This window comes from Gallinula chloropus, assembly GCF_964237585.1.
Source record: "Gallinula chloropus genome assembly, chromosome: 6".
NCBI lineage: Eukaryota > Metazoa > Chordata > Aves > Gruiformes > Rallidae > Gallinula > Gallinula chloropus.
This window is the reverse complement of record NC_140091.1, coordinates 4,913,230-4,929,953: the sequence shown is the minus strand read 5'-3', so window position 1 is coordinate 4,929,953 and position 16,724 is coordinate 4,913,230. Positions and strand designations below refer to the sequence as shown.

At 48.5% G+C, this 16,724-nt stretch overlaps 1 protein-coding gene across 2 annotated transcripts in view; it reads right to left on the bottom strand.

Annotated features, from left to right (window-relative positions):
- Positions 1 to 16,150, bottom strand: part of PLPP3 (phospholipid phosphatase 3) — a 53,175-nt gene extending 37,025 nt beyond the window's left edge. The window contains exons 1-2 of one of the 2 annotated variants that reach the window (XM_084266478.1): positions 16,037 to 16,150; positions 8,895 to 9,636 (exon numbers count right to left, since the gene is read on the bottom strand). In XM_084266478.1, the coding sequence (XP_084122604.1) occupies positions 8,895 to 9,033 (139 nt within the window). In that variant the 5' untranslated portion in view covers positions 9,034 to 9,636; positions 16,037 to 16,150. The remainder of the gene's footprint in view (positions 1 to 8,894; positions 9,637 to 16,036) is intronic. The other variant, XM_084266479.1, reaches the window with a different exon arrangement.
- Positions 16,151 to 16,724: the final 574 nt, after the last annotated feature.

The window sequence follows — 16,724 nt, the reverse complement described above, 5'->3', positions numbered from 1 at the left end:
AGCTTACCGTCCATCCAGAATCACTCCACGAGCATCACTCAGAACATAAAGGCACCCAAGTGTTCCCTGACCAGACTTGCTTATCAGTGTTTTGCCACACTATTTTTGACTCTCCTTTTGGAAACTAACACTTTAAAGAGCGGTGGGTTTGCAGAAAAGCCTTGGAAGGCCTCAAAACGCTTGGGGTGAAGGACCGGTTGCCATGGATGCTGCGCTGCTACAAAGAGCAGAGCAGAGACCTCGCTGTCCGCGTCGGTGGGAACGATAACCAGGGCTGGGCTGGCTGCTCGCTCTGGCCAGCCTCAAGCTCAGCCTTGCAGCCAGGCTTAGGGTAAGACACATCACCTCACCTCAGGTCATAAATAACTTGCCAAGCATCAAGGAGACACAGGCCCAGACCCCATCTGGCACGCTGGCTTTCAAAGTCAGGGGCTGGACATTTTGGGGCATAGGATTGTGTCTCAGCTTTGCATAAGCACGTGCTGAATTAACAGCAATGCTATTAATATACATGTGCAGCGCCCGTCTCCAGTAAGCACACGATGAGACAAGGGGATACTGCTGTTGAATCTTTCAAAACCAGCTGTCATTGTTGCTAACTGACAGTAAAACCAGGTGAAATCTAACTGCAGGATGCCATGGTCACTAACCTCTCACGGCAGCATGCTACAACCCCGGGGCTGCTGGGAGAAGCCAGCTCTCAGATGAACCATCATTTGTGTCAAGAGGGATGGCTGCCCAAAACCACTAACCAGTAACTTTCACTTTTTCCTTTTAACCCCGTGGAAGGAAGAACCACACTGTTCTCAGCTCCTCCAACCAGCAAAGGTGAAGAGGTTCCAAGAGAGACATCCTGTCACCCACAAAGTCCAACAGCAGCAAAAGATGCCTCCATACCACAGCTACCTTTGGTGCTCAGGGCAAAGTCTGGGTTAGCCCAGCAGTGCCAATCCAGGCTCATTTTGCTGTGCCTCTCAAGCACCCTAGGCTAAACTCGCTGGTATGTTTTATCAGAAATGCTGGAGGCATCTCCCAAGCTTCTGTGTACTATGGGTAACACAGCTTTCATGTCTTTTTGGGCAAGGGATGAAAAACTATGGGAAAGTCCTAGAGGATTATGAACACCCTCCACTGATTCAGCCATCACCAGCATCATCAGACTAACTGCTGCTTCACTTGGGCTTTGGCTGGCAGCCCCAGCCTAGCCCTGTAGCTCCTGACTGAGAGCACCATGTGCTCAGATAAGACAAGCTCATATATGGGTGCGAGCTACAGTCAACGCTGGAACAAGAACACACAGCATAAAGAGCACAGGCATTTTCAGAGCATCAGAAGCTCTGGAGTTAAATTACATGTTCTGCTTCTAGTATTTACTTGATGCTGAGAGTCGGTTTTCAACCCTCTGCCTTCAAAACATCCGACGCATGTGAAAAACAAGCCCACTTACGTGACCAACTTGGAAGGACAGAGTTTATAGGAATTTCTGGTACTTCAAAACCCACCAGGACAAACCTAACTTTCAAACTTGTAATACATTGTCTTGGTAACAAACATGCTAAAGGCAAGTTTTTCCAATGGTCTGCATCAAAAAGCTACATAAAGACACTTGAAATTCATCTTTTTTGGAGATGTTCTGCCTCCTCAGGTCCAACTTGAGGAGCAGCTTCTGCTGATAATGATCCCACTGCTACAGCTAAGGCAGTGCATGCAGCTGATGGGCACAAAATGATTCTCCAGCATAACTTTCCCAACAGCTGCCCCATCCTAACCCCGTGCATGGACACATGATCTGCTCCTAGGAGCTTTTCACCTGCTAAAATTGCAGAGCAGATAGTGCTTCTCTGAGGTAGATGTCGTGGGAGAGAGCAAACCAGGGTGGCTTTGAAAGGGCTAATGACACCCTTCTGAAAAAAGTGTCCTGCTGATCCACAAGATGTGATGGACAAGGCATCCTCTTAACAGCCTTTGGTGAGACCCCATCCCCAGCCAAGCGATGTGCAAAGCCTGCAGAACAGTGTTCCCAAGGGAGGAAGCCCAGAGGGCTGCTTTAGCCGCTGGTGTACCAGGGGTTCACACAGCTCTGCCACACCAGCCAGTGAACAAAAGTGATAATAAAAAAATTAAATTAATCATTAAGTGTATTCAGAAGACCGAGTAATTTACATCTTTTTCTGAGGCTTTATAATTCACTTGGTTCTCATTTTCAAGTATTTTCTTTTTTTTTTTTTTTTAAATACAAACCCGGACCTATTAAAACCCAAACCCAAGCCACCACAACTGCAGAAGCCAGGGCCCTAACAACAAAAATAAAAGGGAAAAAAGGTGACAATGTTCATACCAAATCCCCAGTTGGCATCTTGTTGCAAGGAGGGAAAGCTGCATCCAGGGAGGGGGCTTCCCTGCCGCCCCCCTTCCCGGGCCGTGGCCCCCCAGGGATGCGCTGGACCAGGGGAAGCGGCCGTTCTCAGCACCGGCTGTGTTGATGCTGGAACAGGAGGGTTTGAAGGCTGCTGCCTTTAACAGGCATGCCCTTGTTCGAGTCACAGGCAGACCAGGCAACCACAACGGTCCCTTCTGGATTACCATGGATGAAGCAGGAGCATTGTACAAATGAAACGGAGAGGATGGAGTCTGCTCCGCTGCAGCAAGCTACACAAAGCAGGACTGGGGCTTTCCCCTACCACCTCTTTTAAAGTCATTTCAGATAGAGATGGAGGCATGCAAACACCCTTCCTATCTTGGATGCAGGCATTAAAGAGGAGCCCTGGTGTGCAAGGCTGTGCCCGTGCAGCGCGGGTTCCCCGGCTGTGGTATGCAAACCATCTTTGGGCGGTACACGGAGGCACCGCATCTGGAGGATATACCCTCAGCCCGTACCTAGACAAACAAAGCCAGACCAAAACAGCCTAAGAAAGGCATGCATATTAAACTGAGATTGCAAGGGTATAAAAATAATCTGTTTGATCTGGGAGCGATGTTTATATTATTTTATGTGCTCACTACAAACAGACAATTAAAAAAAATAATAAGTGTCATCTACTGTACTTGTGATCCCATCTCCTGCCTGTCTCAGCAGCAGGTACACAAGAATCAAAGCACTTCTGGCCATGAAGCAGTTGCACTTAATTCTGCTTTCCTGGAGACATCTCCAGGCTGGCCAAATTCCACCGACTCAGGAAACCAGCAGATTTATACCCCTGAGGACTCGATCTACCTAATGCTATAGGTACAGCATTTCCTTGTTCTACAATTAACACCTCCAGGATAATTGTCACTAATAATCTGCTCTTGATTTTTTTTTTTGTTTTGTTTTTATAAAGTCAGTGAAAAAGTATTTTAAACACCTCCAGAGTATTTCTCTCTCATCTTTCCTTCACTCATCTTTGGCTCCTTTTGTCTTTAAAGAGAGGGGCAAAACTAAGGATGGGTATCATGCTTAGATACTTCCTGTTAGTTTAATAAGAATCTTTTCAAGGCCCCAAAAAACCCCTTTTACTCCCAAGTGACGGTGGGATACAACCACACAGCCCCACACCAAGATGCCACTTCTGTAAGCCTGCCTTTGCCCAAGCACTTCCAGCCCATCCCATCCCTTCAACAGACCCTGCTGCCGCCGAGAGATCCTACAGGCATTAAAAGAAGCACTACATAAACATTAACAACCAAACCCCATCTAGGGAGGCTCAAAACACAGTGATGACTCCCCACCCACACAGCTTCTTGTGTCTGGTATGGACTTGGTCCTTCCCAACACGGAGAAGGCACTGCCAAGGCATTGGGACTGCCCAGGTGGTTTAGTATAGTCAGATCTCATTGTCCCTTGCTGAGTATCAGAAAATGCTGGGTCAGCAGTTTCCTTGGGAGTGTTATAGAAAGAGGTTACCTACACGACAAGCGAGCCCTGCATGGCAGGGTAGTCTTAAAAATAATAAGAAAAACCCCCAACCTAAACAAAGCAAAGTTGCTTAGCTCATCAAATTCAACTTCAGAGCATCCAAATAACTCTAACCTCATCTTTAATTCCTCCCACTCCTTACACCTAAATGACAATCCCAGGCCTGTATGCACCAATTTTGGTGACGGAGCAACAGGGGCCCCAGCAGAGCTCAGGCCCTTTTTGCTTCTGAAAGCTGGATGACAACAAGATTTTCTACCCAGAAGAGGAAAGTCAAGAGTAATCTAAACTGTTAGCCCAAATTATAAGATTATACCCCACTTACATAAACATGTCAAGGTCCTGCTAGTGTAAATATTTACTTTCAAAGTTGATTTTAGCATCAAACTCACTAGACAAGAGAAGACGCCAAACTTGTGAGAAAGCTGGTGAGATATTAAGGTCAGAAGAAGCCAATCCATCTGCTGCCTCAGAACCTCCCAAAGGCAGCAAAACTTGTGTTGCACAGGGACTGACAGAAGAGAGAAAATTAAATTAGAGACAGAAAGTAAGAAGGGTAGTAAATTATGTGCAGTTTACATATCACCAGCCTCAAACACATGCTCCCATAAACCCAGCTTCCACCAGCCTAGGAAGCAGGTAGGCCGGACGAAAGCCCCCTATTTTATAGAGCAAACAGAAGGGTTTTGGAAGCTGTTCTACCTGTGCAAGCTGCACAAATACGAGCTACTGAAGACCTACATCTGCTCTTTTGGCCTTGCTGACACAGCCTTCCCCTCTTCCGAGATTAAACGCTCAATTTAGTGCCCGTCAGCAGAGCACAGGTGGCCACGCAGTGTTTTCTGAACATGGGGAGTCCCTGCCAAGGGGAAAAACAGCAGGTCTAAGAAAGAGGAGTAAATTTAACCCTAGATGCTACATCTAGGGCTAAATTTAAGCCAGTCTCAAATAGCCCACCTCTGGGCTGGAGGCTTTTTCCTCATCTGGCCCATGTCTCCTGCAGAAAGGTGGTAGCTGGTTGCAGCAGTTCCATGCAGTGCTGTATCTGGGTACCAAAAACCCCCTGGCACTGGGGAAGGCTGCCCTCTGGGACTTGCCATGGCCTACTCTGGGTAGGAGGTGCAATAAGATGCAGGGGAATCAACTTTTTAAAAGGGTAGATAATGGCACGACAAGGGGAAATGAACTAAAGCTGAAGGAGGGAAGGGTTAGATTAGATATTAGGGGCAAGTTCTTTACAGAGAGAGTGGTGAGGTGCTGGAACGGGCTGCCCAGAGAGGTGGTGGGTGCCCCGTCCCTGGAGGTGTTCAAGGCCAGGTTGGATGGGGCCCTGGGCAACCTTGTGTAGATCCAGGCCTGGAGGTTGGTGGCCCTGCCTGTGGCAGGGAGGCTGGAACTCTATGACCCTTGGGGTCCCTTCCAACCCAGACCATTCTATGAATAACCTCCTAGTAAAGGGATGGGCCTGCAATCTGAGGATGCTCAGATAAAGGTAGAGTAGAAGGTCCTCCTATCACACTTATTTTGCTGCTCAGAGAGTTCCTTACAGCTCTACAACACGAAGACACGGCCCAGCTTAGCAGTAGTGACTCCAGTCACACCCCAACCCCCAGCTGAGCTTCTCAATCACATTTTCAGATGTGTCGCAGTGACCAGCAAGAGAGCGACAGGGCAGCGGGGACTCTTCCAAACCAACAAACTCACCCACAGCCCTAACAATTTCAGGAAGCATCTTCTAATTCTCTAAACAGAGCCCTCCAGAGAGGAGGAAGCAGATGGAGAAAGTTATTTTCCCCCTTTGGATGACCTGCTTTAATAAATGCACACTCAGTTCTTTTCTGCCTCTTTTACCGAGTTAAGCACCGACACGAAATTCCTGAGAAGTTCATAGTGTCAGTGATGAAACCCCTTGCTCACGCAAGAAACCAGGGATTTGTCAGTGCCAAGTGCATTCGTTAGAGGAGTGGGGTATTCCAAAATATTCAGCTCCCTGCCAACCCAAAGCAAGTTGAAAACAGAGAAGAAATAGGGGGTTTGGTTCAGAGATCTTCAGATCCGACCTACTCCACCAGCAACACGCTTCTGCCAATGGCTCCACAACTTTACTACTCAAGAACGAAGATACAAATCTCCCTCTCATGCATTTAATATCAAGATAACTGTTGTACTTAACAATGAAAGAGAAAAGTGGATCTTTCTAACAGCTCACACCAAATTAAAGCTGAAGGAAGCTCCTGATAACTCTGCTTTACTTATTCTTAGATGTTTATGATAATCGTCTTCTGAGTAATTTGTTTAAATTTGTATGTAAACAAAGAAGGGTTTGTACACATCTATCACTTCACGGAGAGCTAAAGTGTGTCATTTCAGCCATAGCTTATGGGGGGTTTTTTTCTTCATTTTCCCCCTCATAGAAAACCAATTCAGGTCCAAATTACAGCAGTGACTGCAGCAGAAGCCAAGGCAGCGTCACAGACCTCTGCAAATCAAATGACCGGTTTTAATATTTCCTAAAGTGGTCCTCAAATGAGAAAAAGCCTTCTGTTTCCTTGCTACTCTGAATGTCTTTGGGCAGCTGCTCAAGAGGCGTAACTCAGTTTAACTGCACTGGAGGCCATTGGCCATGTGCCTACATGCACCAGCAGAAGACCTCTACTGAGTACCTCCACCTTAAAATGAGTCTTTTTGCCCAATACTGCTTCTCATTATCATACATAGGACTTTTTTTTTTTAAACTTAACTCAAATACCCATCCATTTGTATCTGTCCAGCTTTCTCTCACAGACTTCAGCTAGAGCACCTTTATTCCATGTTCAAAGTGGTTTACTTTTGGTTTTTTGCTTTTTGGGGGGGGGGGGGGGGGGGGTTGGGTTAATTTTGCAAGCTCAGGAAAGAACAAAATGGGAATCAAGTGCTTGGAAACTACGAGCTCTTAGTTGCCCCTAGCAAAAGGGAAGAGAGAAGAGTAAGCCAAGCCTTCTGCAAGGGGGGCAGCCAGCTTTCACAGCAACTCATGTCCAGTCATCCACCACCACATCCCATGATACTGGTCTGGGTGCATTTGAAAAGCACATCCCCAACCACACATCATGGGCTACGTAATCATCACCCTTACTATTACTCCCCTGCTCTTCACCTGCAGGGAATTAGCCAGATTTAAACTTTCCTTCAGCTGTTGAATTCCTACTCTTACTTCTAAATGCTCCTCACACTTTAAAACAAAACAAAACCCAACAAACTCCAAACCAACTCTTGTGTTTACTTTCCAATTTCCACCTGTAGTAACGCAAAACAATCGCAGTTTTCACAGCTTCACATTATTCCCAGTAAACAATACCTTCCAGTGATGCTTGATAACTTCTGTTTACCCGAACCATCACAAGTAGAATAACACATGTTCAACTAACTGAGGGTTTTTTTAACATTTAGGACCCTTAGCCTAGAGAAGGGGGAAAAGAAAACCCCTTTACCCATCCAAACAGCACTTACACTAGAAATGCATGAAGTTAAGAGAACTTGCTTAAATAAAAGTTTTAAAGTTCTGACTCCTCGAAGTTGTTTTACTAGGAATCCAACCTTCTGTTTAAACAAGTGAGGTAAGTTATGTTTCTACTTATATTAGCTCCGTATATGGGATATCAAGTATTTTTATTTTTTCCAGATACAAGAAGATGGAAGTTTTCTGCGCTGGTCTCTATTCTTGTGGGAATATAAAGAGAAAACCATGCCTCTTTTCTTAATGCATTAGTGCCTTGTAATATACACCAGATGATCAATAAACTACACAAAAAATTAAATCAAACTGACAGTCTTTTTAAAAAAAAATAATAAAAAAAAAAAAACCCGGGCTCTAAGCAGAAACAATTGTTTTAAAGACCGTGGTGTCTGGAGTATTAAACTCACGTGCTGTTGTGTTATTAATCTCTTTGTTGGAAGGCAGTTGATTTCCCCTGCCTGCGCCTGTCAATTAAACATCCAGCGCTGCAGCCACCACGGGACGGGGGATGTTTTGCCACGCGAAATCTTTTCGAGGCAGGCTGCTGCTGACAGTCTCCTCACAAGCAGCACCACCTCCAAAAGGCAGGCAAGGCCAGCAAACTAAAAAGGAGCTGCCGAGCTACGAGACTACGAGATGCTTGAGAGCACTTCAAAGCCATCATTGAAAGAAAATGAGTTTAGCGAGATGCCTGCCCCTGGTGCGAGAGGGGGAGAGGGAAAAGGGGTCAGAACCGCGGGTAAACCCGGTATCCGAGCAGCACAAAGTAACCGGAGCGGCAAGAGTGTCTGTTTTTCCTTCTCCCCCCGCCCCAGTTACTGCGAGAAGCGCCGGCAGCCCCGACCCGCCGTGCTGGCCGCGGAGCGCTACCTCCACCTGGAGCTGGCCCCGGCGCCTCCCGCCGCGCCGCTGCCCGGGCGGGGTGCGGGGCACAGCCCGGGGGGCGCCTCCGGGGGCGCATCCCCAAGCCCACAGTGCCCCCTGCGTACAGCCGGCAGCCGGGCTGCCCCCCGCCCCCCCCCCAAGCCTCCCGCACTCCTGTCCCCCTCCCTAGCGCCGGGTCAGGACATGGCAGCGGGGGAAAGCGATAAGTAAAGAGTAGTAATAGTAATCAGAGCATTGGGGTGTGTGTGTGTATGCGCGCCGTGCACACCTCTCTGCGCGAACAACCGGCTGCTCCGTTCCCCCCTTTCCCCCCCACCGCCAGCCCCGCCGTGACCCCGGCGGGACGCGCTCCCCGCCGCCCGGCCCCCGTGCTCGCCAGCCCGGCCCGCTCCCCGGTTCGCCTGGGCCAGCGTCCCCGCTCCGCGCCCCGCTCCGCTTTTGTTTGGGAAGCGGCGCGGCCGGGGCACGGCCGAGCTCTGCCCGCCCTCCCGCCGCGAAACTTTCCCAAAGCGGGGATCTGGGGGTCCGGGGGTGTGCGTGTATGTGTTGCGGGGGGATATGAGTGCGTGGAGGGGAGAGGAGCGGAGGGAAGGGGCGCGGAACCCCGCGGCTGCTCACCCATGACGAGGCAGAGGAAGTCGAGGCAGATGAGCAGGGCTTTCTTGCTGCTGCTCTTGGCCGGGTTGTTGTTCAGCGCCGGGCTGCCCCCATTCTTGCTCTCCGGCGGGATCGCCTTATCGTACTTGTAGCTCTGCATTATCGGGGGCGAGCGCCCGAGCCGTGCCGTGCCGAGCCGAGCGGAGCCGGGCCGCGCAGAGCCGGGCCGAGCCGAGCCGCGCCGAGCCGCCGGGCTCACACGCGGTGCGCCGGGGAGGTGCTGCCCGCGTTGCCGGAGCCGCTCCCGGCCTCTCCGGTGGGGCACGGGAGGAGAAACGCAGGCGGGTCTTCCCAAAAAAAAAAAAAAAAAAGGAAAACAAAAACAAAACAAGCACAAAACCACCAGCAAAGGAGGGGCGGGAGGGAAGGGGGAGCGAGGGAGAAGTTTGCGGGTGTCCCAAGGCGCTGGAAAAGTCCTGGAGGAAAAGCCGGGGGGGAGGGATAAAAATAATATATATATATATATCTGTATTAAGATCTCAGTACGCGGGGGGAAAGAAAAAAAAGGTGCGGAGCGAGGAGCCGGGCGATGCTAACTCCCGCGGGCAGGTGGGCTCCGCGCTGGGTTCGGTGTCTCTGCTCCGTTCCGCGCTGCGCTGCGTTGCGTTGCGTTACGTGGGGGCTCCCGCCGCGCCCGCCCCGGCCGCTCTGGGAGCCACCGGCTTGTTTCTGCACTTTTATTTCGCGAGGTCCTTTTCCACCCCTCAGGAAAAAAAAAAAAAAAAGAAGAAGAAGGAGAAAAAAAAAAAAAAAGAAGGGGGGAAAAGAAATCAGTGACTTCGCCTCGGATGGGATATCCAAGTAAGCACAGCCCCTTTCCTGCATCTGACATTTTACATATAATTAACTCCACATTTTTTTCCTGAGGGAAGTTTAAAAAAAAAAAAAAAAAGTCAGGAACTAAAGTTTTTTTCGTAGGCCAGAAGGAGGGAGCCTCTAGCGTTCGGATCCAGAGAGGAGCGCAGCGGGAGAAGGGGGGGAGAAAGGAAACAGCCAGCCCATCCAAGCCTGGAGGACTCCTGAAAGGTGGGAACAGTGCGAGGTGGGGGGAAAGTAGTAACAAATAACCCGAAAGATTCTTCTCCCCGTTTTTTCTTCTCGCCGTCCAGCTCTGCTCCATGTGGCGGGACAGACCCGTTTCGAGGGGATGCAGCATGTGTTGCACCCACAGATCCCAGAGCCTGGCAGACCCCAGAGCTTAGCAGACCCCAAAGCCTGGCAGACCCCAACCAGGCTGCCCCAGCAGGGCCGGATCCTGCCCTGCCTGCTCAGGATGGGTTTGGCCATGCCACCTGCCCAGCAGGTACCACCATGGAACAAACGATAACAGCTTTGCCCTCCCGCACCAGCCACGCTGCTTTCCTAAAATAAGTGTTAAGAGAGCTTTTGGAGTTGAGTGAGGGATTATGATGTTGGTTAATCGCTCCTTTGGGCTAATTAAAAATCATCAAGGAATTAAATGAAGGGTTTCCCAGAAATCTGGGCTGGTGGGATGGCGATGCTAGCAGCTTTGAGCAGGAAAGCCAGTGGTGCGTTGCGGTGGGAAGAGTGTGTGCTACCAAAGGAAACTGCTCAGGACAGTATCTAACCACTTTCCTTCTTTTTTTCAGCCATGTATCTGACCTCAGCCTTCCGTCTGTGTGCTGGCAAACCGCTGCTGGGCCAAATCCTGTGCCGAGACACATATCCTGCTGCGTCCCTGGTGAGGCAGGCAGGGAGGGCAGGTGGGACCCCTCACCCCAGCAAGGACACGCTTCCCTGCTGCTTTTTGTGGTGCTGTAGACTATAACCCGAGCGCTAGAGATTGTGCCTTGGCAAGGGCAGGTTTTCCAGGAATTTGTTTAGGCACATACCCGGGCATATCAGGGCCAGCCTGGGAGGAAGAAAGGAAAGTGGTTGTTTTCATATTTTACTTTTATATGTGCGGTGTAAAACAGAAAGGGGAAAACAGACCTTGGGCTTTCCTCCAGTTCTTTCATTACACCTCAGTGACGTGCTCAGGTGCCATCTCCCACCTTACTTTTGAGGAGACACCTCTCTCTTGTCGGTGTCGCCCCACGGCACCGAGCACAAACACATCAGCTTTGGCCCAAAGTCGTGCCCTGTGGCGACAGTCAAACCACCACCCCTCCTCTCCAGCCTTTGGAGGACACATCTCAAGGTCTCTCTCTCTTTCTCCTGACCGTAGCAGAGGTGCGGGTGCCTAATTTAGGCTCCTCAGATGCCTGCAGCAAGTGGAAAGAATCCTCACGTGGGAATTCTCCCCCACCGAGGGGGCCAGCCCCACGCCAGCTGTGGGCACGCTGCCCAGCCCCACTCACCACCTCTGCTGTGGGGCCAAGTGTTCACCCCTGCCATCCCTGCACCCTTCAGAGCCTGGCCCTTGGGAGAGGAGCCCACGGCTTTCGGCAGCTGGCTTCAGCCTCCCTGCATCCCCAGATCTGCTGACTGAAAATGATCCCTGCTAAAATTCCCTGGGTTAAATTCAATTTTGCTTTTAAAGCGAGGAAATTCAAAAAATAATAATATTAGAGAGACTTGTCACTGTAACAGCAAACAAACAAAAAAAAGAGCCTTTTTTGTACTTAGAGGGGAATTGAAAGTACAGTTTTATATTTGCATTTATAAGACCCCTCAGGCAACTAATGTTTGCATTTTCATAACAAAAAAGATTGTACTGTTAATTGATGCAAGCATGGGCACACAAACAGTCTGAATCTTGGACAGTTTCTTGAGGGAGAAGCCACTACAATTGCTCAGCTCACGCTTGACAAAGCAGCGCCAAAATGCAGCTTCTGTGCCTTTGTCAGAAATATGCACAAGATTAATTGGCAATAATTAATTGTTTATTCATAAATGCAATTATTGAATATGCCACGCAACAGCTATCCTTTTGGGGCTCAGCTTTTTCTTTTAGTCAGGCTCTAAATTCCCACTCTAGACTGAAGGGTGGTTTTTTTCCTCATATAAATTAATGGACCCAATTACATTCAGGGTGTCAGTGAATTTTTGCCCTGCATTTTTGGACACCAACTGATCTCGCAATGTTTTTACCATCTTCCCATCTAAGTTGGACTGGACACTTGGTGGACAAAGGATGGAGCACTGATAATCTATGGGAAGATAAAATATTCACACTTGTTCTTGCCCAGATTTAAACATTAACTCAAAAAATACTCAAAACTCAATTAAGTATTTAAAGGGAAAATGTGTGTTGTTCATTGAGCCGCGTTGGTGTAGGAGAATATGGTCTTTAAAACTACTCCTGTAACAGGAAAAGGGGCAGGAGCTGGATGCTGCCCATCACACCTTTGTATCTATTGGACATGACTATGTGGAAACCTGCTAATTACGTGGCAATAATTTAAAATGGAGAGAAGCTCTTCCTCATTCAGCCACCACATGAGTGACCACTCATCACAATGCGGGTAAAAGGGCAAAAAGAAAAAAATTAAAAGTTCCTCTTTTCTCTGTTGTTCATAGAAGACCGTGTCTGAGGGGAGACAGAGGTCAGGACTGGGGAAAGAGAAGGCTGTGGAGAGGTCACATTTCCCCCTAGTACATAGGGTGGGTTTGGGAGAGACAAGGGAAGGGAAGTAGCTCTGTTTTCTGCTCCCAGGCTCATAGAAATCGTTTATCCCATGCATTACTTAATGCAAAACAATTATTTTTTTGAGACATGAGTGGATCTGTAGCCTGTGCTTACACTGCTTACCCCATCCCATTCTCCTTGGCCCACCACAACTTTAATTAGCCCCTACGACATATCTCATAAGCCCAGTGTTACTGCAGCAATAGCCCATCACGCAGCAGGGACCCTGAGTTCCCAGTGATGCTCCTCCACCATGCCAGATGCACCCCGGTGCTCCAGGCTGCTCTGCTTGCAAGTGTGGAGAACCTCAAATCTATAGTGGGGGTTTTATAAAGGAACAACTCTGCTTTTCCATCACGGGGAAGATTTGGCAGCAGCTCTTCTGGAGAGGGGACATGCAGCAGGGAAGGACAAGGCCCTGCCTATTGTATTTCTTGGAGCTACTAATGGCCATGGCTCTAGGAAACCTAAAATAAGAAAGTGAGCTGTGCTGGGTGGCTGATTGTTATCCGTGCCTTAGTTGAGATCCTTCCCCACTGAACCGGGAAATTGGAGCAAAGTTAAGTGCTGCACATCAGGTGGCCTGAACTGGAGTCACGAGACCAGAACACCAGTAAACTTCTGGAAAGTCCAAAGCTGAAGCACCACTACCCTGTTCAAGACTATTTTTAGCACCAACAGCTGCTGCTGGAGAAAACATCACAAGAGGGGCTGCGAGTCGGGGCCGGGGTGGGGGGGCAGCTGGGGTATTGCAGGAGAAGGTTAAGGGCAGGAGAGCTGCCACGTTCCCCTGCCTGCTTTCACATGCTGGCCGCAGGCAATGGTCTGTCTGACCTGCACCGATCACTGCTGCCCTGTCACGGTGTGTTTGCCAAGCCTGGACTTTGTCCTGTCCTTGCAGAGAAAGGCAAATAAAAGTGAAATCCAAAGGGGCCCCCAATTCTGCCCTCTCCAATGTCGCTGTGAAGAATCAAACCTCATAAATCTTTAGGTTAAGAAATAAAAAACCCCACCAACTGATAAATGTCATCCTGATACAGAGTTTGCTGCTGTTCAGGAAACTGCTGTGTCCAAATTGATGCAGGCCAGGAAGGTCATCCCTCCAGCACGTGCTTTGATGACCCATGGGGTAGGAGGCCCTGTGGTCGCAGACCCGTTCCTGGCATCCCAGTTCGCATGGGGTCAGATGCGTTTGATTTGCCAACAGCCTGAAGTTCAGTGTGTTTTGAAACCAGCTGCTTCTACTACTGCCAAGTTTCACAATCCTGGGGTTTCTCGTTAATTTAATTTAGTTCCCCTAAATCATGCTGGGTACTAAAATGGTGAGAAGATTCCACTTCACATTATTAAAGAGGGAAAAATAAAGATGATAAATTTCAAATTTACGACAAAAAAGTCTGAAAATGTGACCTCCGAATCTCATCTGAAAGATCAAAATGCTCTATCTGTAGAAAAGGACCCCTTTTAATTTAATCTGAAGATCCTCTGAAGGACAGATCCCACGATTTGAAGTAGCCCGATTTACGATTTGGGGACTAGGAACACCTTGTGAATCTTCCTAGTTGTGCCTCTGCCTTCAGCCGGCCATCCCTGTCTTCAAAAAAGAGAATAACAGCACCATCTACTGCCCTTCCTTAGCATTTGCTTGGAGAAGCCAAACCCTTCGTTCCATCAAAGCTACTCCAGCAGTTCATGGCTATGGTTTTCCACTGCCTGGTGATACTGCCTAGTATTGATGGAGAAACCGGAGCCAACCTGGACTGCAAAACCTGAAAGCAGCGTTTAAACCCAAAAGATGCACATTAATTAGTAGAAATTCCTACCCTGGATAATACACCTTCTCCCCAACCGGTGGCATTAAAAAGACCAGTATTTTCATACAGTTCCCTCAAATCCCTTCATGTGTTTATTAGCAGAGCCTCAAAGGGCTGCTGGTATGATCCACGATTTCTACCAGGCAGGCATTTCCGCCATCGAGAGCAGTCAGTGAAGGAGGTGGTACATCACCGCTCGATGCAAGCCTGGTAAAACCCAGGTCTGCACTCTGTGCTGGCAAGCTCCCAGAAGTTTGTTTGAAAGTCAAGAATGTGCCACAGTTTAATTACGGTTTCTAGGTCAGGTTCTAAATGAAAGCCCCGTTATAAACAAGAGTCTCAGAGGAAAGGCCTACGCTCGAGTTTTTAGGCCCGAATTGATTACCGGTTAACTCAGGGTAGTTAACACATTTGTAATGTCTAGTCTGGACAACTTCCCAGATGTTTGTTGCAGGATACAAACATTTTGTGGTTTATAATGTAAACAGGTACACCTACATTTTTTTCAGCCTGGATTGATTTCTGGTCACAAACTGTCTCAATAACCTGGCTCGAAAATGCCCCACATCCAAATGGAAAGCGAAAGAAAAAAATATATAAAATTAGCCTTTTTTCCACGTCTAGACTAAATTGTTTTATGGGCCACCTGATAGCTTTTGGCATCATGTTCAAAGGGTTGAGCCCTTGATGATGAACACGGGTGCTGATGGGGCAGGTGCTTGGCTGGCTACCGGCACCGTGGGGCAGCAGGAAAGGTGATGCTAAACAGAGGAGCAGGCGTGAAGGTGGCATGCATGGGCTTGCATCTTGTGAGCACCAGCCAAGACACTGCTCTGCTGGGCTGGTACTGGAGAAGTCAGTGTGTGGAACTGGCGAAGCAGGGAGAGGCTTTTGAAAGACATGTTAAGCAAAATACCTATGGAGTAACGGTGGGGCGCGTCGAGAGATGAAGCAAGGCAAGAAAAGGTGAAGCACGTGGTCTCTCTGTGTGGGGGTCCCCGTATCAGTCCTCTCTTGCTCAACTACGGAGCACGAAACCAGAGGTGTGCCAGGAAATAGCTCCAGCATCCCTCTTGTTGCCACCTCACGTGAGATGCGAGGGTCAGGCCGTCCATTTGTATACAATGCACAAGTGCCCTGGGCTTATCTGCTCTCAAGTCTCTATCTCGATAATTCATTGTCAGTGGTCCTCAAGTAGTTGAATGTGTTTGCAGGGGCCAAGCCGGACCCTCCCCAAATATTTGCTTCAGCACACAGATTGGGTTTGCTGTAACCCTGCCCATCCATGGCTCAGGCGTCCCGGGGTGTGTAAAGGGGTTGCACAGCCTGGTCCTGCCATGAAGCAGCCTTCCTCCACCTGCACTGAAACCGGGAACAAACCCCTCAGAACAAAACAGGGAGGAAAAGAAAGGAAAAAAAAAAAGGGGTTTCAAGGATAACACCGCAGTGCTGTGGCCCCAGTGAGGTTGTGCCAAAGGCTGACAAAATGTGGATGATCACACTGCAGCCTCCCCACAAGCAGCACAGGGGACTGCGGGACCTCAATGGCTCCCCATGGGCTCCCGAGTCCTGTGCTGAGCGTTCAAGGTGCACAAGCACACACACAAAAGTCTCACCAACACCCTTCAAAGCCTGCTCTTTGCTCCCATTTATCTTATCTAGCACACCGCCGAAGTTCGGATTTACATAATACATACCTGATATATTAATGTTCCTATTCATCGAGACGATCTCAACAGTTTTCTTTGAAAGTCTTGCCAAAACCCATCAAGCTCCTTACAACAGAAGATGGTTTTATAGCTCTGAAAAGGATTTTCTCCCTGGTTTGTGTTCTGAATGTTTGATACTGCGATAAGAGCCAGGCCCAGAGCCTCAATAGAGGTAGGATCCACTGTTTGGGTTAGTAGCACGTTAAAAACCCACAACACTCAAGTTACTTAGTACAAACCATTTGGTTCAGATCCTCATTCTAGCTGCAATATTTTCCCAAATTATCTTGCAATAGCCCAAAGGGGCCAAGCCAGGCCCATTCCCATTTGCTACACACATTTCCAGTTCAATGCCTTCCCCCCCCCCTTAAGTACACAACCCTCCTTTCCCACTTCAGTTTTCTGCACCAGTTTAATTTTCCTTGGGACACAGGATTTCAAAAGGCTGAAGAAATGTCTCTAAAGAAGAAAAGCCACTAAAAATAATGATCAGGTTAGGATATTGACCTTAATACAGTTCAACTGACCTTAAAAATGCATTTGAGCTGCTTTGCAGACCACAGCATCAAACCACTAGAAGGATGCTATTTTTCTCTGTAAAGCCATGGAGATTCACTGCAATATCTTTTACTTTATTTTGAAAGGGCTAAAAAAATAATTACTTCGATATAAAAGT